At 38.7% G+C, this 23827-nt stretch overlaps 3 protein-coding genes and 1 non-coding gene across 4 annotated transcripts; 2 read left to right on the top strand and 2 right to left on the bottom strand.

Annotated features, from left to right (window-relative positions):
• Positions 1-1171: 1171 nt before the first annotated feature.
• On the bottom strand, positions 1172-7633 carry LOC103998778 (uncharacterized). The gene is made up of 9 exons (XM_009420359.3): positions 7466-7633; positions 7230-7352; positions 7045-7127; positions 6822-6905; positions 3772-3847; positions 3606-3678; positions 2232-2305; positions 1766-1859; positions 1172-1447 (listed from the first exon to the last, which is right to left on the bottom strand). Exons 1-9 carry the CDS (start codon positions 7572-7574, stop codon positions 1369-1371), a joined length of 795 nt encoding a protein of 264 aa, XP_009418634.2. The 5' UTR covers positions 7575-7633; the 3' UTR covers positions 1172-1368.
• Positions 7634-7928: 295 nt separating this feature from the next.
• Positions 7929-8090, top strand: LOC135650293 (U1 spliceosomal RNA). Its single transcript, XR_010501494.1, has one exon. It is a non-coding gene; the product is annotated as a U1 spliceosomal RNA (small nuclear RNA).
• A 3531-nt stretch (positions 8091-11621) lies between these two features.
• On the top strand, positions 11622-13643 carry LOC103998985 (probable 2-oxoglutarate-dependent dioxygenase SLC1). Its single transcript, XM_009420612.3, has 4 exons — positions 11622-11911; positions 11992-12239; positions 12313-12631; positions 13173-13643. Exons 1-4 carry the CDS (start codon positions 11672-11674, stop codon positions 13425-13427), a joined length of 1062 nt encoding a protein of 353 aa, XP_009418887.2. The 5' UTR covers positions 11622-11671; the 3' UTR covers positions 13428-13643.
• A 7727-nt stretch (positions 13644-21370) lies between these two features.
• Positions 21371-23827, bottom strand: LOC103998777 (probable xyloglucan endotransglucosylase/hydrolase protein 32). The gene is made up of 4 exons (XM_009420358.3): positions 23006-23827; positions 22830-22930; positions 22512-22729; positions 21371-21984 (listed from the first exon to the last, which is right to left on the bottom strand). The coding sequence occupies exons 1-4, from the start codon at positions 23211-23213 to the stop codon at positions 21621-21623; spliced, it is 891 nt and encodes a 296-aa protein (XP_009418633.1). The 5' UTR covers positions 23214-23827; the 3' UTR covers positions 21371-21620.

Raw genomic sequence — 23827 nt, 5'->3', positions numbered from 1 at the left:
GTGGGTTAATGATTTATTAGGGTTTTGTTGTGCCCGCTTCGTCGCTGTGCTCCTATGGAGCAATACTTTCACAACTAGTTTTTTAGTTACCCGAAAATGTACCTGTCTATTTATTCGATAATAAAGAGTGGAGCCAATGTTATCTCCAATATTCAGACAGGTACAGGTAATCTTTATCCATATTAGTGCGATTAAAAAACGCCATTAGATGTCAGAGCTTATTGGTAGGAAAAGCGGGCCCCATTTAGGTTGGGTCTAGATTTCTCTTCCATACAACGTAACGAATCGTGCGTGGTAGCGGATCGGGTTTTCTTACCGGATCTATCCATCGATTTAAACCGGGTTCAAATATTATTATTTCTTCTTCGCCTTCATTTCATCATCATCGTCGTCTTCTTATAAGTAAATAGCCTATTATATATATATATATAAAAGAAAAACAGAGAGCCAATTTTGGTCGTTTAAAATTTAATCATCCAAAATTAAACTCGACGACATCAATTATGTCTTTTAATACAAAAAATAATGGTGAAGACGAGTTTTGATTCAAAATCTAAGTTTAAAAATATATTTTTATATAAAAGATCAATTATGAAGACAAGTTTTAATCTAAAAAATTCACAAAATAATTATCTGTCAAACTAACTGGTGCTTTTAAAAAAAATAGTTTTTATTGTTCATATAGCTTTGTTGTTCACACTTATTTTGAAAGAAGGAAATGTTTTCCATTTTTGTTACAAAGAAAAAAAATACTTTTATTGTAGTCTACTACCTCGACAACTGTTCTTCTTATCTTAGATGGTTGGTAGAACTCCCTCTTTGGAATCCTTAATTCAACATGAAATAAGGGTCTTGAATGAATGTCTAGTTGAAGAGCAACAAATTCCATTCTTTAGAAAGAAAAGAAATTACATTAAATGTAGTAAGCCTGAGAAATATCACTTGCGCAACAATACAGTAATTCAGACGTCTCAAAAGAAAAACAAAAGGTCAAGCTGCATTCTTAAATGACTCTTTATCTCATGCAAAATTTTTAGAACCTTATGTTCTTTTGAATGATCTGAAACACATTTCTTTGTACCCGTGTATTCCATGCAATTTTCAGATACAAACCACATAGGTCTCCCAACATCATGGCAATTAAAATTTGTTAGAAGCTCCTACATCATAGTGAAAATAAAATCACGCACACATGATTTTAAAGTTACTTGGAAGTGGCTGTTCATAGTGGAAAACAATTTCTCTAGCAAATGTAAGAACAATGGAGCTTGATTATTGTCAAAACAATTTCAAACTTATTAGTGAAACAAGATACAATGTTGTACAGTGTCTTGAATCGAACTGAGTTGACAAGCTTTCAGTTAGAGCTCAGTTTCTTTCTTCTGAATCTGGTATGAGAATCCCATTGCTGATTTCAGCAAATGACTTCACATCTGATCCCCACAACCTGAAAGAAATCAAGATTGCTGAGATGTTTCAGATGAACTAATGATGAAACCATAATTTCTATTGTGGCATCAAAACCATCAAGGGTTGGTGCCCCTTTTTTTATTGCACATTGATTTAGTGAGCAAACAAGAACATAATACAACCTAGAATCGCAGGCACTTTCACCAAGTGGCTAACGAAATTCACGTGCCAAAGCACATCATGTTAGTAAGTGGTGATTGATGACTATTTCGGAAAAATAAAGCCCCTAAAGATGAGAAGCTATAACAAATTTAAAGATCCGCTAAATGAGTTAAATAATATAGGATGCACTAACCAGCAATGAATTCCAATGGCATTGGCACCATGTTTATCTGCCTTTTCATCATCTCCAACATGGATCGCTCTGCTGGACTGGACACCAATTTGATCTGTGAAATTTAAAGAAATAAAAGGAGAATCAGAAATCTGTCTGTGAACTCCTAGCTTTTTAAACAAAACACATCAGTTTCCCATATATGTTAAAAAATTTGTAACTGTCAAGACATGGAAATGCTGTGTCTACATTCAGAAACGTTCATGAGCTTTTTCTTCCAAAAGTATTCACAGCTTAATGGTTGTATCACATGTAAATAGTAACTGTTGACAGACATCTAGCGTTTCTGTGAGAAGATGACATACCTAAAGAACTAGAGAATATAGAACCAAAATCAGTAATTCAGTCCTAAAAAGTATATCAAAGTTTGTTAGCTAAAACTCTACGTATAATATTGTTCTTCATATAAATAATAGCTATTTTGTACCTAGAGCTGCTCTGAATATCTCTGCAGCTGGCTTTTCAAACCCAACCTCTGAAGAGATGATGATGGCATCAAACCTAGTACACAAAGCAGAATAATCGTCAGCGTACATGCAAAACGTTCATAGAGGCCACAAACTATGCAAAAAGCTCTGCTCAGGTATGGTAGCATATACTTGTATCTTTAGGAATCTAAAGTCTCATCAAATAAAGAAACTGTACTAACCAGATGCTTAACTGTTGACGTATTTGTTTGAGTAATCAAATTCATAAAAAGAGTACCAAAGACATAAAGGAGTAGATGCAGGTGGATTTAGAGAAGAGACAAGGTCTAAAAATACAAAGGCATCAAGTGCTTGGGAAATGTCTGCATATTAAAATTATATAACTTTTATAAATATTAAAAATATATCATTCAAAAATAACAATTATAGCTAGAATTATTTTTAGAAATAAATCTCCTCCTTTATTTTTTCTTTTCTTATTTTTTCTCTTTACATTCTTCTCTTCTCTTGTTATTTCTTTCTTATCTTCTCGCATACTCTCTTTTCTGTCTTCTAATGTTATCCTTCTCATCTCCTCTCCTCTTTTCTTGTCTTCTCCTTTTTTTTGTTTTTTTACTTGTGAATTGATGGCATCAAGGATCTTAGTCCAGTAAAGCACAGGAGTTCATCTCCCTTCTCATCTTTGCTCCTATGGTTTGGCTCATCCTTGATCCCCTGATAGTGCAACAGCAGAGGCATGAAGCCAATATCACAATGGCAGTGTGGTGAGACAGAGGTCTGGTGGATAATCCTCCTCCTCTTCTCATCTTCATATTGTTTTGTGGAAGGCATGTGGCAGCTACGTTAGTCTCTTGCAGGCACTGCCCCTTTTCTTTTTTGAGGCCATTGTATTGACTAGTGAGATTGGGTCGGATTTTAGGAACCATGATCCCTAGGTGTTTGTGCTTCAGGATCGCTGGATCACTCGTTGCAAATGGGTAGGCTGTCTAGTTTTCCAGCCACCGAGGTCTCAAATGCAAGATAATTCCAAATAAAAGAAGCTTTCTTGGCATCATGCATATCTTGGCTATAACAGAAAACCCCACGCAATGACAATGGGCCATCTTGCTCATCATTTGAAATTTCAAAACTTACAAAAGATCAGCTCTACAAAGAAAATCTGGGAAGAAACATGATGGTATTTGAAATATTAAATTCTTTCACAATCAAAATTGAAAATTACATGAAGTATCCAGGTTGTACATGACCCTTATTGGTATCATATACAACCCATGAACAGGAAAAGCAAGTGATATGAATTAAAACATGCTTCATACCGCAGAAGAAAAAATTCATGAGACCAACAAAAAGTGGGAATTGGATTTATCACTTACAGATGTGCAACATTGAGGTCCTTCAGCAGTTTGCGCAAGCGGGTGTCAAAATTAGAGACAACAGCCAGCTTAACTGTATGCAATATGCTAATGGTAAGGAAACACTAAAAGGAAATGTTTGGGGATAAGATGATGAAAAATGGTGGGAATACTTGGCTTATATGACCTCCGGCATCTTTCAACAAACACATTTCTTCGTATGCCCCAGCAGGTAGGTGCCATGCATCACCATTTGCAAAATGCTGGCAGAGAAGATGTATAGCTAATTAAAACAAATTGACTAATTCCTGTGGCATGACAATGATCTGGGCTTATTTCAAGATAAATGGAGAAGATGAAAGACATAACCATGATATTACATAAAAAAACTTCTACCATTGGATAACAGGTGACGTTTAATTAAATGCCTCTTCAATCACCAAACCATAGACATGCATATGAATCAACCTACCAGTAAGAACATCCCGGAACAGAAGCATACTTTAAATAGTGAACCTGACAACAATAGCAAAAGAACACCTTTCTAGAATTGGACAAGCTTTACTTAGCATGAATGTTAATAATAAGGTTTACTTGATTTGCTTTCAGTTGGTTTTTTAGTAAAAACATCAAAGATGATTAGAGATGGCCAGATAGAGCAAAACAAACTCCTTGTTTCTTATGGTGTCCAAAACCTCTATGATTACAGAATTAAATAATTCACATAGAGGAGTCTCTCAATATTTGTAATCACATCAAATATTTAAGTTATGAATTGATTTTCTTTCCTTACTTGTTTAAGGAAATCTTAATCTACTTCCTTGTTTGTTGATATGAATTAAGGAAATAACTATTAAGTATTCCAAATATAATGATATCATATTTGTTAGTATATTAAATGAAAATAATTTATATTAAATAAATACGAAAATTAAAATGAATTTCCCTTAATAGAGGCTTACCTCCTCCTATTTAAAGGGAGGGATTTCTCTCCTTCATTCCTTACCTAGTCGAGCTTGGCAGCAGAAGGAACGAGGAGTTACACCCTGTTGACAAGAGGTAGGTTTCCCTATCTTTCTTAAATTTAAAAGTTTTAGCTTTTATTTTGATTCTTTAAATGTTGAAAATTTTATAGTTTGAAAAATATGTATCAATTCTTTAAATGTCAAATTTTTTGTATTAAAATAATTAGTTAAAATTTTCATAATATTCTTTGACCCATGATTAAGGTTTTTATTGTAGAGTTAAATATGTTAAAAATATATTTGTTTTATATGATATTTCCTATATTACAGTTTATCTTTAATCTTATCTGGATTAAAATCTTGTTAGATTAGAATATGTTATCTAAAATCCTTTTTGATATTCTTTGATCTGAAATTTAAAATATATTATTCTGAATGATTTAAAATATGACTAGAATATGTTAAAATTTTATATGTGTTGAAAACATGATTTTTATTTGAATTTAGAAGGTTATTTCCTTGTATTAAAAATTTATCTCTCAGTCCCTCTTTTAATGTCTTATGATTTCTAGTCAAATTTAGAACATTATTTCCTTGTATTAAAGCTTTTCCCCTCATCTATCTTTTAATGTATTATTATTATTTTTTATTTATATTGTTAATGGGTATATGCTATGATATGAAATTGGATATTAATTGGAATGAAATTGCTCACAGGCCAAGCCCAACCCACGGGTCAGGCCTTGGCCCGTAGGCTACCCCAGCCCAACCATTATGGGCGGTCACATGCGACGCACATGACTAATCCATGGGCTAGGGCTGAGCCAGTTTTGTGTAATGCATGCTCAATCATGTATAATGCACATGACCAGTAGATGGACTGGCTCAATCTAACCTAATGTTATTGTTGAACTTAAGCCCAAATGTTGATTGAACTAAACTAGACTTGATTAGTCTAGATCAATTCAGGGTATTTCCGAATTGATTGACTTATTCAAGTTAGTTTAACCTAAATTGAACTTAATCTAATCTAAATTATATAGTCTAGGGTGGTTCCAGACCAGTTAAATAAGGATTAGAGATCAGTTCAATCAGGCTCTAGTAAATCGAGTTCAATTGAATCGATTAAACTAAAGTTCAAGTCAATTGAGGGCTAATTTATATTACTTGATATTGATGATATTTGAAAGAGACATTTTAAATATGTTATTTCATCCCGAAATGGACATGACCAGTATGAGATTATATTATTTTCCTACCGAGAGCAGGTACGGCGATTCCCTTCGGGGATTAGCGGGCCGTCAGACATGGCGGCTGGACGATTCCTCCATCCGCTGTTGGGAGGAACGTGTCCCCACTTTGGCGGGTGTGGGACACCACTCCATCCGCTGTTGGGAGTGTGATATGAGTTTGCCTCCGGAGAACACAAACTCATCCCGTAGGGTAAAGCCTCTCTATCCGCTGTTGGGGGAGTGCTCTTTCGGGTATTTGATATACGCCAATAGGATGATTGATTGAATTTTGATCATGTATACATTTTGAGTTGACTTTTAGGGTTCCTACTCAGCGTTGCTGAATTTTCTTTGTTTTTGATTTTCAGAGCAGCCTCCCTCTAGTACTAAATCGGATTCCAGTGGAGAGCTCCTCTACCGCTAGGTAGAACCACTTGGGTGATTCTTGAAGTTAACATCACCATGTTTACTTTTCTATTTATGATTCGATGAATAAATAGATTGTAATATATAAATTGTAATAAATGTTTATGAATGATGAATAAAGTGATGTTTATCTATTTGGTCTAAATGTGTGGAAAAAAAAAAATCCCGGATGTAACAATATTAGTGACCTTATTTTCCAAATGAAATGTATGATATCATTAAAGTGATTCAAGTCAGTAAGTTTTATTTTTGTTACATACATCCAATTAGGTTAAGGCATAGTGTCATCCTACTAAATTTGCTATTCTGTATAATTGATTCTTGCTCTCATACATATAAATAGTCTACAAAATTTAAATTTGTACTTAAAGATAAAACATTAAAGGTCACTGTAGATAATTTCATATGGTTACCAAAAGACACAAATACAAAGTTAACCCTAAAGATCTGAAATCAATTGAGGTTGAGACTTCAAGATCATCATCAGCAATCGTACTACTATTTCTCTACACAAACCATTATATTTCTTCCAATAACACTGCTGCATTTATCTGCGATCAAAGAGTAAACCTTGAAAAGGGTCATAATAAATTTAGAACCTTACCGCGCCTTACCTCATATACTTCTTCGAAATAGTCATTATCACTGCAACCGGTGGCTACGGATACAACCAGCCTCCAGAATGCCCGCCCGTCACCCTGCATTTGAGTAAAAGCAGAACTTCTCTTTAAATTGGACAATGCCCCAAAAGTTTTTTCTTTCCCTCACATTTCTATCTCACTTGATAAACGTACAATTAGGGTCACTAAACTGTGCAATACAACAAATTGCAAAAACCTGGTAGCGAAGCTTCTCCGGCCATGGAGCGGCAAAAGCCCTCCTGAAACCTTGCTTTATGTCCTTCTCAGTCGCAAGCAGTCCTAGATATATAGAGGATTCATATAACGAACAAAATTCATAAAAACTTGATTTTCAGCAGCAAAGGCCATTTCTTTTCCTGTGAGACAATACAAATTGATCACCATATTTTCTCCCAAGTGAGGCGTAGGTCTCCTCGACGGGGTTCGCCAGCTGGAGAAGCGTGCCGCCGGCGTCCAGCAGCAGCCCGTCGTACGCCCTCCGCCGCCTCCGATCACAGAAAGACTCTGCACACGGAGAACCAGAGTCTCGCCTCAGTCGCCGCCATCGGCTTCACGGTGTGAGCACTAATTGGGCAGAAAGAATGGAATCCGAATAAGACGTCGATAAAAAGGAGGACCTGAGCGAATCGCCATGTAAGGTCTGGGCCGAGGGGGACGCACGCCGGCTATAAGAAGGCCGAGGGATCTCGCGGGCGACCAACGCCGCATCACCCAGTAAACCTCCATCTCCGGATTCGACCCGATTGCTCTCTCTCTCTCTCTCCCTTGCTTTATGTGTCTTCTTCTCCCTATTTTCAAAAACAAAAAAAAGGAACTGCTTTTATTGTGTTGTTTTGTTTTTTAAAACAATTCGTAACTGCCTTGGCAAAAAAAACAACCGTAACAAAACAAAATAAAAGAATCAATCAATCAAATATAACAATCAAAACGAGTATTAACTCTTCCAATGCCAATGCTAAATGCGTGTAATGTAGCTTGAAATCAAACACGTAGGCAGAAGTTTAGTCCCACATCGGCAAGGCACGAAGACAGAGGGAGAAGGGAGAAGCATAAGAGAGGGCTTCCGGCAACCTTAATACCATACTTACCTGGACGCGGTCGACGGGTGATCAAGAAGGCACGTGGCCTAGGGCAGCGGGCCCCATTGCACGTTGGGGGGCGAGCTGCTCTACCATCTCCCCAAGTGGGAGAGTGGGCGTCGTAATTTGTGGTATCGGGGGTACGCGTCCGCGCGGCCCCCACCCAATGCCATATCAAATCTTCTGTTGGTCTCAGCCTCGAGTCAATAAGAAGCGGCGCTTCGTCCGGTCCACTTGTGAAGGTTCTGTCCGGTCCAATGGTGCGTCATGGGATGAAATCAAACGTTATTAAGGGTGATGTCGTATATTGATTATTAAGATCCATACTTGATAGAGAATAGAGAAAAAATAACGATTTTTATTTTTTTTCAGATTTTTTGACGCTCTTATTTTTCTCTAATACTCTATATTTCTATATCCGTTCCCAATAAAATAGTTTCCAATCACATTTGATGGACTAGTTCATAAGATATTTTGTAAAGGAGTAAAGTCTGGTTCATTTCCAAAATTAAAATTATTATAATATATAGATTGAGTCATCGAGTTAGACTAATTCATCCTATGAATCAGTCCATATAGTATGGATTGAAACTATTTTGTTGGAAAAAAGAAGATGAACATTTAAGGTATTAGAAAATAATAAGAACCCAATGGAAATTTTGAAAAGAGTATGTCATTCCAAAAAAATAAAGAAAAAATACAGTAGAATCCTAAATAATAACTTTGAATAATATTAATGCCTTTTTTTTTGTTGCAATCAAATTACAGTAGATTAGCTACCCTCATCAAGAAATTTGTCTGTTTAGATATTGGTCTCTCAATCTTTGATAACTAAGTTGGTATAGTACACCTAAAAAATAATATATCATCAAAAAACAATTATTAGATGAGATATTGAATCCTCTAATTCTTGATAGATAGGTATGATATACCACTATTAAATCAATATTTTAGATGTCATAATAATAAATGATTAAGGAGTTAAGTGCATGATCATCCATGTTCGTTAAGTAAAACAAACAAAGAGGGAGAAGGAAATGTAGCAAATGTTGACCGGTGGTATTGTCTTGTTAGGAAGAAATAGGAACACAGAAAATAGTGCGAATAAATCATGTTGACCTCAGAAGTTTCTGATTTGTAGATTCTACTTCCTGTTTCTCATTTGTGGAGCTGATGTAGATTAAATTCTTGTATGTTGGATCATAACTGGTAACAAGGCCACGAAGCAGCAGAGTGCCTCCTCCTCCTCCTCCTCCTCCTCGTGCAAGCTTGTGTTCTTGAGGTTGATGGTGGAGTTGCTTCTATTACTGACTTGGTGGTGGCTGCAGGCTGAGTTCATGTAAACCCTAACACTAACCCTAACCATGTCAATCTTCGTTCTGGGGCATTCTACCATGCGTCGACAGGGATTGTAGATGGTGTTTCTGGAGTTTATATTAAGTGTTCGAGGCAATATGATAATAGCTAACATTTTGAGGGATATGTATATGAATCCGATCCCATTAAGAATGTATTTACAAGAAAGAACACAAATGAGATGGATAATCTTTCAATGAGTAGGATTTCCATCAGCAGTCAACGGTCTAACTTTTGCACCTAATCAAAAATTTATCTTGGCTGACATTATGGAAAGTTGATTGGTTGAATCATGGAACTCATCCAGTTGACTCAGCATTCACATTGTTTGTATATCTCTTCCAAAATTTAAATCATCAAATGTTTAAGCAGTTTATATATCATGGTTTGTGAATTGAAAATAAATCAAGATTCCAAGAAACTCAAACATCAAATATTACTTCCATCAGTTAGTTAATTTAATTATAATTATAATGTTTTTGGAGGGGTATTAATTAATATTAGCATGAGTTTCAAAGTCATTATACTTGTATTCAAAATTCCAAGCTGATGTCCTCAAAACTTTTACTTTCTCAAAGGTTTCCTTTAGGATGTCTTTATCTTCTACTCTCTCTTTTTCTGCTTGTCATCATCTACCAACCGACCTTCACCTCAGAAGCATGCAGCACACAATAACCAGGTTGGGAATGGGCACTTCAGGTAGAGCTTCAGAGAGCATGAAAAGTTAAAGAGTACTCCTAGAACATATGTTATTTTCTCCGACAGGATTCATAGGATACCTTGCGGATCATGAGCCAGCATATCCCTCGAGGGTAGGGAAATTAGTACTCACATCAGCTTGGAATTTAAAAGTCGGAGAAAATAACATGTTCTAGGAGTACTCTTAACTTTTCATGCTCTCTGAAGCTCTACCTGAAGTGCCCATTCCCAACCTGGTTATTGTGTGCTGCATGCTTCTCAGGTGAAGGTCGGTTGGTAGATGATGACAAGCAGAAAAAGAGAGAGTAGAAGATAAAAGACATCCTGTCGGAAACCTTTGTGAAAGTAAAAGTTTTGAGGACATCCTTGGTTACTTGGCTGCATCTATTTAAAAAAAAAAGGACAAGCTGGGAGGTGATAAGGCTAATAATAATGATGAGACATGAATTAACGTCGTCTGGGTGACATCTCCTTAGGTCACGCGGACCGAAGAGTTGCGGGGGTCGCTTGCCTCAATATGACCTGACAGCGTCTGACCGAAGCAGACCAAAACATTGATCGAGGCATGTCACCATCCTGTAGGAGCCCGATCCTTCACGCAACGCCAATGCTAGTGTCAGACGTTATCCAAGGTACGACCATGCTCCCTGCAAGCGGGCATATCAAGAAACGGTGACCTTCCCTATAAAAATCCTCGCGTTCGGAACGAAGAGGGAGGGAGAAAAATAAGAAAAACCCCCTGAGACTATCGACTGACTTAATCGTCGGAGGGGTCGAGCCGAGCTTTTCCGACCCGACCTGTGTCTAGGGACGAAGACGGAGTATCTCCCACCGAAGGCTCAGGCGAGGGGTCCTCTTTTGAAGAAAACAGTGACCCCGTAGCAATCGGACCACCGCAATCAACTACCTTAGCAGTCTCAAGGGTCGTTCAGGAAGATCTCCAATCATTCGGACCCGAACCCAACCGTATTAGCCCCAAGACGACGGCGTAAAGATGTTGACACTAACAAGAGGCACCTAAGCATCCAATATTATATTATTTGGAAGATTTTATTCCAATCCATCGTAGATCTAATCAATTAAAAAAAAAAAAAGGTCAAAAGTATTTTTCAAAATATCACATATAAAATCATCTGAATATTCTCGAGTCAACGACAACCAACGGAAGAAATAAGAATAAAACTTTATATTCTTCTTTTAGCTCATGTGATTTGACTATGCATATCGAGTTTTTTAACTGACTTGAAATATTTATCATATTAATTACGAACAAAAATAAAAATTATCTTTATGATGATAATTATGTAATTATAATTTTATTAGGTTCCATAGTTTCTCTAAATTAGAACCATCTGTTAGACATTTTGTTCTGTATCTGAACCAGCTGAGTTGTTGGGTTTTGTCTCATGCTTGCTTTTTCCTCGAAAGCTCTTTTTCTCTCTCTCTCATTGAGATTTGAAGAGATCAAATCGCAGGCGCCATCGCCCATTCAGCTGAAGACTTTCCAGATCGCCGCTTGTCGGCCACCATTACCAACCATCGAGTCAATGGACATGCAGTCTGCCGACCTCCAACGCAAGCCTTCTGCGTTGTGTATATAAACCTCACATGTTCTTCACTGTCTTCCCCATCCCTTCAACACATTTCTCCACTTTATCGACTTAACTCCGTTGAGCCAAGGCAGTGCCAATGGACGTAACGGTGGAGAACAGAGCCATGAAGGGAGTGAGGTACCTCTGTGAAAATGGCATCACAAGGATCCCTCCCAGGTACGTCTTGCCCCTCTCCGATCGGCCCCGGCTCGCGCCGGCCGTTCGTAAACCCAATCTCCAGCTTCCCGTCGTCGACGTCGGCCAGCTGCTTTCGCCCGACCGCGCCAGCGTCCTCGAGACATTAGACAGAGCTTGCAAGGAGTATGGCTTCTTCCAGGTACGTTAACTGCACTCGTGAAGGGTTCATTCTGTAGGTTGACACGCAGGTTGAATGATCTACATGGTCTTTTGCTGTAGGTGGTGAATCATGACGTAGATGGTGAGGCTATTCGGAGAATGATCGACGTCGGGAAGAGGTTCTTCGAGCTTCCGTTCGAGGAGAGAGAGAGGTACATGACGACCGACGTGAGGAGCGCAGTGAGGTACGGGACCAGCTTCAACCAGACCAAGGATCGAGTGTTCTGTTGGAGGGACTTCTTGAAGCTGAGCTGCCATCCTCACGACACTGTTCTTCCACACTGGCCTTCTTCTCCCACGGATTTGAGGTGACAAGAACATATATATCCTCATTTGTATTAATGGCATGCAGCTACTAACGCCGTGTCACTGCTCTTACAGGGAGGAAGCAGCTTCATATGCCAAGCACGTCAAGTCCTTGTTCTTGGTCGTCATGGCGGCCGTCCTCGAGAGCCTCGGTGTGGGAACCTCCGCTCTCGACGAGTTCGACGCCGGATCCCAACTCATGGTGCTGAATTGCTACCCAGCGTGCCCTCAGCCTGATCTTACCCTCGGGATGCCGGCCCACTCCGACTACGGCTTCCTCACGTTCGTCCTCCAGGACGAGGTCGAGGGCCTCCAGGTGCTGTACCGCGATGAATGGATCACCGTCGAGCCCGTTCCGAACGCCTTTGTCGTCAACGTCGGCGATCACCTTGAGGTCAGTACGCAACCAAAATCTATCGCATCATGCCGAGGTCTCAGCTCAAACTGAACCACCTGTTGCATCAGTTTGCCAAACAATGAGGAAGCTGCATGCTCCCATGCATTTACGTAGGTTATATATATATATATATATATATATATATATATATATATATATATATATTTCAGAATCGCTCTAACACATGACAGATGGAGAGAATCCAAAATGTTTTAGTATGTTATTTTTGGAAAAGAGAGAAAGGTTTAAAATAAAAAGAATTCAGATATCAATAAATTAACCACAAAGAATTTAAACATTTTCTTTCATATTTATTAGAAACATGATAGCACCCAAAGTATTACTCATATCTTCTTTTTCACTCACAGAAAGTTAGATCTTATTCTCTCATATTTACTATGATTCCTTGTACTCTTGAGATATTGACTCTAAAAATTATAAAACACTTTTCAATCCAACAATTATATGTATCCGTACCAATCAAAAGGATGAATGAACCTAATAGGAATCTGGATGCACCAAATCGATGATATTTCAGATATTTAGCAATGGAAGATACAGTAGCGTGCTGCACCGGGTGCTGGTCAACTCCTCCACGTCGCGGTTGTCCGTGGCCTCCCTCCACAGCCTCCCGTTCGACAGCGTCGTACGGCCGTCGCCGGAGCTCGTCAACGAAGAGAACCCCAGGATGTACGTGGACACGGATTTCGCCGCTTTCCTGGACTACATGTCCTCCTGCGAGCCCCAGCGCAAGAACTTCGTCGACTCCAGGAAGTTGACCCGCCGCCCATAGTCATCCATCCAAAACCCGTTGACGTTGACTTGCCCTACCTGGTTTCCCTGTCCTGAGTCACGAGTCTATTGTGAAATACCATTATTGAGATCAGTAGTGTTCTTGTGTAGTCTTTTGTATCGAATCCTATATGTATGTCTTTTTCTCTAGTTGGTATGAGAGGTGTGATGGAGTTTAAGATACATTGGATCTCCTTCTAATAGCTAAATTTTGGGATCAATAGGATCAATATAAATTATTATCAGTAAACTCTTTATCTTTGTTTTCCAATTGTACAACATGCATGGTGCATGAAGAGATCAAATCAGCCAAACGCAATGCGAGAAACCAAGCGTTTCGGTGACATCCATGACAGCACCAAAAAGCTCAGCAGCTACGAATGATTTGTTAATCATGTCAGGGAAGACACTTCCCTGACAACCCACTGCAGAAGTCGCCATTGCTTTGCTGACACCCTTTGGCAGAGCTCGCCAACTCCACGTGCATGGATGCGTTCCCTTCCATGGAAGGCCGAAGACGCAGAAACAGGGTGGTCCTCTTTCTCCACTCGATTACCTGTGAGTACTAATTTCCCTACCCTCGAGGGATATGCTGGCTCATGATCCGCAAGGTATCCTATGAAACCTGTCGGAGAAAACAACATGTTCTAGGAGTACTCTAACTTTTCATGCTCTCTGAAGCTCCACCTGAAGTGCCCATTCCCAACCTGGTTATTGTGTGCTGCATGCTTCTCAGGTGAAGGTCGGTTGGTAGATGATGACAAGCAGAAAAAGAGAGAGTAGAAGATAAAGACATCCTAAAGGAAACCTTTGAGAAAGTAAAAGTTTTGAGGACATCAGCTTGGAATGAGTGGAAGAGATAAGAAGGCCAACGGACACCAACCAACAACATCCTTCACAAGAGCTCCACCTTCTTTAGTAAACCTTAGGGTTCAGTTGGCCTCCCCAAAGCTAACTCCTGTTTCGACTGACGCTTCGATGGAGGGCGGCGAGGACGACGAGGAATGCCACACACCGACGTCTGAAGAGAGTAGGCTGCCGGTCTTCCCACGGATCTGCCCGCCTGCGCCGAAGAAGACGAGGAGGTCGGCACCATGCAAAAGGAGACACTGGTCGTCGGAGCCGGAACTGATCGTGGTGGGAACTGAAGAGATGGAGCAGCTGTTCAGGTGGAGAGATCAGCAAAAGGATGACCACAGTCTTGCAAAGAAGAGAAGGGTTCACAAGACAAGCGAGATCTCATCGTGATTGCCCTCTTCAAAATGATTCTCGCAACTCTATGCCTTGACTGAATCCCATATGTGTAATGCATACTCTCTCTCTCTCTCTCTCTCTCTCTCGTATACTAAGAAGACAAGCTTAATCCCTTATAATTAAGCCCTGCATTCCATAATAAAGGTAAGTCTATCCTTGCAATTAGAATTCAGCTATGCTTCCTATTTTCATCAAATTGACACGATAACAACTGTGCACATAACACTCATGAGAAGAAAATATGATCTAATTTAATTAAATATTCATTTCATTGATTTTGGTCTATTTAGAAACATTTTGCATACAATTTTTTTGGGTCTTTATGGATGCCAATTATCAATGCAATGTAAGGAATATGGTTGTTACTAAATTGAATCTGATCCGAACCCATCTAAAATCCAATTTGATTCAAGTTATATATGATGATTAGTTTAACTAAGCTTATGCATTGTATGGTATGAAGTCCTATGAAGGGAGAAATCATAATTCATTGCCTGCAAATGTATTAGCAATCGATATATTGCATAGTAGAAACTATTATATGAAAAAATAAAAAAATATAAATAACACAATTTCAAGTTTCCAATGGGATTCCATGAGATTCAGAACCCCTTAATATTTTTTACTTGTTGATTTGCTTTTTACAAGTTAAACTCTTTGTTGTTGGTAATATAGTATAATCTATACTAAATGTTCCAATCATCCAACCAAAATGCACCCTCAATATAATAAGATTATTGCTAGATTTTAATGAGATCATACTTCCTTCTTGCTCGGAGGAAACTTATTTCAAATATGGCAGTAAAATTATCTCATGTAATTATTAAATAAATAACTAAATATAATTATCATATTTTTAATTTTCGTTAGTAGATTCAACATAACACTTAGACATTTCATATTCCAAAGTCATTGTGACATAATAGAGATGAAATATATCGTAAATTTTGATGAACCGAACCGAGCTTACGATCTTTAATTTTCGTTCGATTTATAAGAGATTATCTCTGTAAGCCAAAATCAATTTTTTCGACCCAAGCAACATCTAATCGAACCAAATCAAATAAAATCTTCGTCACGAAATCTCGATTCATATAATATATATATATATATATATATATATATATATATATATATATATATATATATATATATATATCCTCGAAAATCAGTAATTTACATACACATTCCTCTAAATATTAGTTTAGAATATAGGAATATATATATAGGTATTTTATAATTTTATATATTTTAAGAGGGACAAAAATAGTTATTTTTGAAATACAAGGATAGATTTGTAAAAACACTACACTATAAATTGGCGCCCCGCTCGAAGCCTCGAACTCCGCGGCCTCTGCCTCTCCTCGTCCCCATGTTTCTCCCTGCCTTGCATCGACAAATTGGTCTCCCCCAGTCGCGAGTCTCCTCTTCGGGTCGATCTCTCACCAACAGGTCGACATTTGTAGGAATTATTTCCTCAGATTTCGATCCCTCGGTCCCTAATTTTGCCTTTTGCTAGGTATCTCATCGTTGCTCTGTTTGTTGGATTGATCGGTTGGTTCGGTCTGCAGTCGAATTTGTTTGGGATACCATATTATCATCTTCTTGGTAGTATTGAATTTTTAGGGGTTTAATCTTTACTTTTATGTTCTAATTTTTCATCTATCGAAGATGGTGCTGGTTCGGATTATTAGGTCTTTATTTCCTGGCTTATCGAATTCGCTTTATGCCTCAGTTTATTGTTTGATGCCAGTTTTAGGAGACTTTTCTTTTTGATCTCCATGCTTTTTTGTAGATAACTACACCTGCAATGATAAGCTGGGATGATTACTTCTTTTGGGCAAATCTCGATCTTTAGATCGGAAACTTGCATCACTCTGCTTCTTCATGTTTTGTTTATGATTTCTTCTCTGGTCTGCGTTGGAGTTTTTTAAGTCTGTAATAGTATGTTTTATTTGTAGGTTATGTGCTCAACCATAATAAGAGTCCTTTTAGTTAAATGAGGTACCAAGTTGCAGATCACTTGTCGGTTATAATTACGTTTCCTTAATCCTCGCATTCTATGCCTGTATTGATGTGTTGGTACATAGTTGATCAAGTACAAGGATTCACACATTTGTCAACCTTTGACTATTTCATTATGATAAAAGATTATTCTTTTGTTTATTTATTTGCACCAACAGTGTAACAACTGATGAGCCATGAGTTGGTATTTATCAGTTAAATGAGATATCCTTTGGATTGGGAATCATTGTGAGCATGAAAATTTTGTGCTTATGTGTTACAACCATACTTACCAGGACCACACCACCTTTCTTGGAAATTTGATTGTGGTTTGCTTTCCAGTCCACAATATCATCGATATCGGGATCCAAACTCATGTATCGTAATCTTCAGTTGTATATATCTTCCAAGAGGTTGTTAGCAGTTACCTACTTGGAGATGCGTAGTTTTATCTAATACATTTCAAGGGTGCTTATGTACTTGCTATTTTTTCACTTCAGCTGTATCTTGCTGATGGATGATCTCCCCCAATGTTATTTAGGTGTGATCCTTGTCATCTGGCTTTTCATCTGGGTTTAGTTAAGTTCTAGATTTAGCCTTCCCGATTCAACTATTTTGGACTGTCTCACTAAAACTCCTGAATTTTAATGCTCCAAGACCAACATGAAAGAGTCATACTCCCTGTGGGGCAGTAGAATGTAGTACTTAATTTGCAGGATTTACTCAAATTTCTCAAGATGAGAATGATCATGGCTCAGGTTTGAGTATGTGATAGAGACAGAGTAGGAAAGAGAGGCGAAGAGAAAGAAAAAGAAATGTGAGATAAGAGATTAAAGACGAAAGAAAGAGAGGAATCATATTAGAGAGAAAGAGAGGAGTCAGATTTGAGATTAAAGAAAGAGACTAGAAAAGAGAAGATGCAATTCTTTTTCATTCAAATATGAAGTATTTGATCCATTGACAATGATTCCCAAAGTAATCTCCTAGGGAATTAGTATGCTTTTTAGAAATCCAAAATGTGATTTCTAGAATACCTAAATAGTAAATAAGTGCACTTAATACAAAAGGAGTTCCTAGAAAGACCAAAAGATTTTTTTATTTTCACACAGCTCTTAGAATTTCTAGGTCAATTAATTGATGACTTTTTGTTGATTTTTTTACTTAGAATAAACTTTTCCTAAATTCTTTATAAAACTAGGTGGTTCTCTATCAATATGTCTTTATTACACACACACACACACACACACACACATATATGTATATATATATATGTGTGTGTATATATATATATGTATATGTATACATATATGTATATATATGTATATATATATATATATATGTATTTATGTATATGTGTGTATATATATACATATGTATATATACATATATGTAGTTGTCAGCTACACGCATGCCAGCTACCCCTTGCAAGATCTGAATAGGATTGAAAGTCCATGAATGTCGAATGGTCCCATAAGCACTTTCGCCCACCCCTGAATAAGCAGTAAGGCGTGGGTGTGTTGGAACCACTTTGTCGAGAGAATCCATTTCGCTTGTTGTTTCAGTGCATAAACAAGCCCAATCACCTTTTAGAGTTGAGTTTTAGTTTCCTACCAGCCAATCTTTGCTTGAGCTTGGCTTTCAATTATAGCACTCCCATAGATCACAGTTCAGATTCAATTTGACTGATCTATTTGTCAGCTGTCTTTTTTAAATATCATTTCATCCCGATATTTACCTTCCGAGCATGTCTTAGGCCAGTCCTCTCTTCTATGTTCTAGATGCTTTCTTCGTACTTTTCAGACCCAAAGGTGCTATCGTGCTTTTTTTTGTTCATTAACAAAATATTTGACACATTGATAATGGTTGTCCTTTACCCCTCTTTCTTACCATTTCTTTGAATCCAAGATGGCGGTTCATATAGTTTTGGAGGCTTAATCATCTGATTGAGATCCATGCTGGTGTAGAACAAGATTATAATTGTATTACAATACTTGAACTCTTAATTTTGATGTCCAGCAACAAATTTTTTTACTATTATAATTGATGGACTCGATCTAGTGAGACAGATATTGTTGCTAAATCAATTATTATATTTGATCTATCAGATTTTTTCAATCTAGCCAAGAACACGATTGACAATTTAAAATTTGATCAGATCATTCATAGAGGAATGACTAGTTTTTTTTTTTTTTTTTTCCAAATTTGATCCTTGAACGGAAAGCATTTCAAGATTTTAATGCATTATAAAAGCTAATTGAGAAAGCATTGAGCTACTGTGTAGGTTCATATGCAGAACAGGAACTTAAAATAATATTTCTTTAATTTATTTGAACTCTTGTGAAACATTTTAGTTTTTTATTAAAGGAGTCATTTTTTTCTTTTTTTAAAGTGCTTCTTTTATTGCAAATATATGCCATATCAACGTTTACTGATGTTGCATCATATTCATTGGCTATGGGATAATTTCGAAGGGATACCTTGCAGCATACAAGTAGGTTCTTTTCAAAGGGATACCTTGCAACATACAAGTGTCCTTTACATGTTATTTGATCTGTTTCACCAAAGGGGAAAAAAAAAATCTACCTTCTGCAGATGAATTAATTGCATTTATCATTTTAGTAATAGCTTACCAAGAAACATGGTCATCGGTTTTTCCCATATTTATTATAGTAATCTTTTCTTTTATATCTGAAACTATAGTGAATCATGTCCTGCGTGATAACATGATCATGTGAGCTTTTTGACGAATTCCCAAACCTGTTTATTGACACTGTAGTAATAATATCACCACCAACAATTCCACTCACCGAAAACAATGTGTCTAGCAGTCGCAGACCACATTAGTGAAGTTCCTTCCCAGATGTTCAAAAGGAGTGAACTAACCATTTATTGTATGTATCTCAATAAATTATTGTCACCAATCTCCACTATAATTAAAATTCTGCAAAAAGGCTGCATCCTACATAATCCTATACTTTTGGTTCCATCCGTAGATACCGTAGGCTGCTGTTGTTTGGCGGGCTGGAATTTCTGAAGTTGAATTCTGATTTTCCTTTATATCATTGTTTTTTTCATGTTGTTGACATGGCTCTAGTATTTTGTATTTTCATGGTCCATCATAGGCTGTTTCTGTGGAATCACAGTGCACAATCGTTCAAACTTAGCTGGCTGCTCCCCAAGGGAAGTTAGCTGTACTGGAGAAGCAAAAGGAAGACACCCTGCCTGACATATTTGCCATCAGCTCTCTTGGAGAGTTGCACAGTGAACTCATTTTCCTTGTAGTCATAAGAAAGCATGAAATCCAACAATTTGTAGCCATTATTTTCCATCATATAGATATTTGTACAACTCGACCATGTTGGAGAAGCGATAGGTAGCTGCATGATACATATTCATCCTGTTGCATGTGCATTACAAGGTTGCAGATACACATGATAGCATTGTGCGCCTCCTTGTACATCATTAGAATATGTCTACAGTCTGCCCATTTAATACACATGAATGCCATTCATATATGCAGTGATATGCCTATATTTAAATACAAGTATTTGCATAAATCTGTATTGCTGAAACCTCATTTATGCATTTGTTTATTGGGTAATGCTCATTTTAAGTCCGGGTTATTCTTTTCCAGAGGCTATAATTAAGTGGCAGAGGAGTCTGAGGTGCCATGCAGGGAAGAGTTTAACCTTGCTACGTTTGTCCAGAAGTACAAGAAGCTCCGGAATAATGAGTTTAATCTTCCCACTTTTCTCTAGAAGTACAAGAAGCTCCACTGGCACTTGTTTGTCTTGCTGCGAAGATATCTGATTTCCAAATTCAACTTGTTAAAAATAAAAATGTTGTCATTCACAATTCACATACAATACCACCTTATATGGTTTTGCCTACTTTTTCCTATTCTTTCTCTACGAAGGTGTTGAAGTCCATCATCAGTGTCTGCACAGTTCATTACCTCACTGTGTCAAATTATGATTCATCCTACAATCAAGTAGGAAGTAGGGTGTACTAAGCAACTTTGGTGGCAACATATGTGTATATGTTTTGTTTGATTCATATTGTTGGTCCGAAAAGTGGGGGACATTTGTATTCAGTGGACCTGATGATGCATCATGTAGTCTTCATCACTTCACATGCCCCTACATTCGATTGATTTCCATATGATCTGACTACAAGCATTGAACCCATGAATGGTGTTTACAGCTGAAGGGCAGAAGAATGAGCTACCATAGAGGCATGAAGTGCTTGAAAATATTACTTTCATGAAGTTCCTGGAACGGTTTGTCTGAAAACTTTGAATTCCTTTAAAGCAGTACCGTAGAAATCATTTGATATCAACTCTTCTTTTTCCTACTGATTTCAGGGACTCTGGAATGTGTTTCAGAGATGGAATTTTCTCCTCCGCGTCCCCTTCTACAGGTGTCATTCTTGAACTCTGGTTTCTTACATCCAGCATCTCATATGCATTTCGTTGCCTCAACTACAAATGGGACGGTTAAAGCTGTGATTCAACAGTCGGTGTAAGCAGGCCCGCACAAGACGAGACAAAATAATGGAAGAGGAAAAAGAGTGATTGCCGACGCGTCTCTGACACGCTTATGCTGGAAAATGCATGTACTGCAACGCGTTTGACAGGTTGGAGGTACTTCCTGCCACCCGAGACATCAAACCACACCGTTCTGCATCTTTAATATTGCAACACATTTAATTATTTCATTATGCAGATGAAAATGGCAAATGAATAGTACATTTCCACCACCATTGCAATCTCCACCATCATATGTCCCCTTTGGGCTACTCAAACAAAGGAAGAATACCAGACTCTTCCACCTTAACCGGGAAGAGAAACATTTATCTTCTACCAACACAACTACAGGTAACAACGACAACAACACAGCTCATTTTGAGTCCACCAGTTTTGCAGTCTGCAGCTAATTCAGCCCCAGCACTCTGGAGTCAGGGCATGATCTCTCTTAGGATCCATGCAGTAATTGTACACCATGTAGTTGCTCTGCGCCCATTGCATGGCTGCATACTGCTGGGGGCTGAGCCCGGAGCCGGACTGTGACGACGGTGCCTGGCGGCAGCTTGACGGAGCATACGCCGAGCACCCTCGAATGATGAACCTGGTGAACCTTGCGACGAACGGCTGGTACCGGTAGTCGACCCTGTACTTGCCTCTGTCCGTGGCCCAAGATGATGCATCCCAGATGGTTCCATACATCCACATTGGCCGCATCGGAAATGTGTTTTCGCTCTTCCTCGGATACCGCCGTATAGGTATGTCGTCCACAAAGAATCTGCAGGCACAAATGGCTATCATCTTCTACAGTCCACGCTCCAAAGAGAGCATCGTTCACAAGGCCACACACTCTACCAAGTTTAGCTGTTTCAGACCCTGCCACTACTTTTGCTCTTGCCTAGTTACATGGGATGTTGTACATGTAGATACCTTTTGGTGTCTGGTTGACAAAACAGCCATCAAATCAGTCATTGTTCTTGATAGGTAGCATTTTATATTTCATATTTCCTTCTTGGCAGATTAGGTTTGGTAACATACTCCTACCCTTTTATAATAACACCGTGGTGAGGCCCAGTCTTAGCATTCAATGGCAAATACTATTTACTACTGTACAAGAAGATAAGAAGTGAACTTCTCTTTCGTTTATCATTGGGTTCTTAAATTTAGGTGAACTAATCTTTATATTCCCAGACTTGCAGTTGGGAAAGACAAGTTTTCACATGTCCAACAAGATCAGGAGGAGGGCAAGAGTTCAAGCCAAAATGAATCAAAAGGAGTCCCAGTTGACACAGGTGATTTACTTACATGATCTCGTCTGGGTTCCACAGGATGGCATAGTTGTGGAAATCGGCAGTCGGGTCAAACCAAAGGTGGAACTTCATCTCCCTCCCAACATATCTACTATCGCCGCTGCCCCTGATGTACACATTGGTCTGCAATCTGTATGGCTTTCCTGGAGTATTCCCCATGAACTCAATGTCCACCTCATCATGGAACCCAGGATGTACCTGGTTATTAGAAAGCTGCAGTCCAACGATTTCAGCAACAGCATTGTCAAACAAACGACGCAAGGTAACATTTTAATGTTGTAATATAATTTTGTCCAGGCTCAATCCTCCTCACATAGAAAGCAGTGATCACTCCTGCAGTGTATCCAGCTTGGAGCTTGATGGATGCCGCAAAATACCCACTTCGATAAGGGCGATTCGACTTGAATCCGCTTCCTGTCACCAGTACAATATGAGCAGGATTAGCATGACGAGATAGAGATGGAGTTCCTGGAGGTAGAGTGAGGAAACCTGAGTTCCTATCGAGCCAAATGGTCGCTGAGGACTGGTCTCCGGAGACTGTTTGATGCTGAGGCCCCCAGAGGTTGCTGTACCCATGGTAGAAGCCAGGCAAAGGCTTGAACCTGTGGCTCGGGTAGTATCCAGGAGAAGGCTGACCACTGCTCCAATGCAGCATGGAGATCAGGATGGAGGAGAGGAGGAGAAGGAGGAGAGCCATGGAGAGAGCCTATGCCCTCAGTGACACACTGCAGTCAAATGCTTGGATCTTGGAAATATATGGCAATGCAGTTGGTATGAAGTGGAAGAAGATTTAATGGCTCCTATCACCACAAGGCTCCTAAGAGATGGATATACTGATAGGGAACTCTAGAAGGAGACAAGGACTTGAAGGATTGGGTGGAAATGATGTGGAAGGAAGGAATGGTGAGATCCAGAAGCCCCAAGGGAAGGTTGGTGAAGAGGAAGTTCTGTGGTTCTCCTACCTCCTCACCATCACTATTTTTCACTTGCCTTGAAGCAAGGGAAAGGGGGTGGAGGAGTGGGGAGGGCTGGGCATGGGTGGATGGCTGCCTGTGTGTAGGGCAAAGGGAAGCTCAGAGCAAGTGTATTCTGTGGATTATAAGATAACTCGACATGGATACAGACCAATAACTAATGTAAGACTTGCTTGACCTATCAGATGGCTGCTCATCACCCACATCTTTGCTTTTGACCCCTCCTACATTGGGCCATGAGAAAGTAGATCCAGGCATCTAACTCATTATATCTAGCTGTAAGTATGTTGTTAGAACTTGACAGCAGGCCACCAAAAGGTCCAAAGCATTCAATAAT

The sequence above is a fragment of the Musa acuminata genome, chromosome BXJ3-9, assembly GCF_036884655.1.
Source record: "Musa acuminata AAA Group cultivar baxijiao chromosome BXJ3-9, Cavendish_Baxijiao_AAA, whole genome shotgun sequence".
Lineage (NCBI taxonomy): Eukaryota > Viridiplantae > Streptophyta > Magnoliopsida > Zingiberales > Musaceae > Musa > Musa acuminata.
This window is presented reverse-complemented; position numbering and strand designations above follow the sequence as displayed.

Coding starts and splice junctions, on each gene's coding strand:
- LOC103998985 (XM_009420612.3), top strand. CDS start 11,672: ATGGACGTAACGGTGGAGAACAGAGCCATGAAGGGAGTGAGGTACCTC. Junction 11,912..11,991: donor AGGAGTATGGCTTCTTCCAG/GTACGTTAACTG, acceptor CTTTTGCTGTAG/GTGGTGAATCATGACGTAGA. Junction 12,240..12,312: donor TCTTCTCCCACGGATTTGAG/GTGACAAGAACA, acceptor CTGCTCTTACAG/GGAGGAAGCAGCTTCATATG.
- LOC103998778 (XM_009420359.3), bottom strand. CDS start 7,574: ATGGAGGTTTACTGGGTGATGCGGCGTTGGTCGCCCGCGAGATCCCTC. Junction 7,353..7,465: donor TTACATGGCGATTCGCTCAG/GTCCTCCTTTTT, acceptor CTCCGTGTGCAG/AGTCTTTCTGTGATCGGAGG. Junction 6,906..7,044: donor CGGAGAAGCTTCGCTACCAG/GTTTTTGCAATT, acceptor ACTCAAATGCAG/GGTGACGGGCGGGCATTCTG.
- LOC103998777 (XM_009420358.3), bottom strand. CDS start 23,213: ATGGCTCTCCTCCTTCTCCTCCTCTCCTCCATCCTGATCTCCATGCTG. Junction 22,730..22,829: donor GAGTGATCACTGCTTTCTAT/GTGAGGAGGATT, acceptor GTTGGACTGCAG/CTTTCTAATAACCAGGTACA. Junction 21,985..22,511: donor TGGAACCCAGACGAGATCAT/GTAAGTAAATCA, acceptor TTGTGCCTGCAG/ATTCTTTGTGGACGACATAC.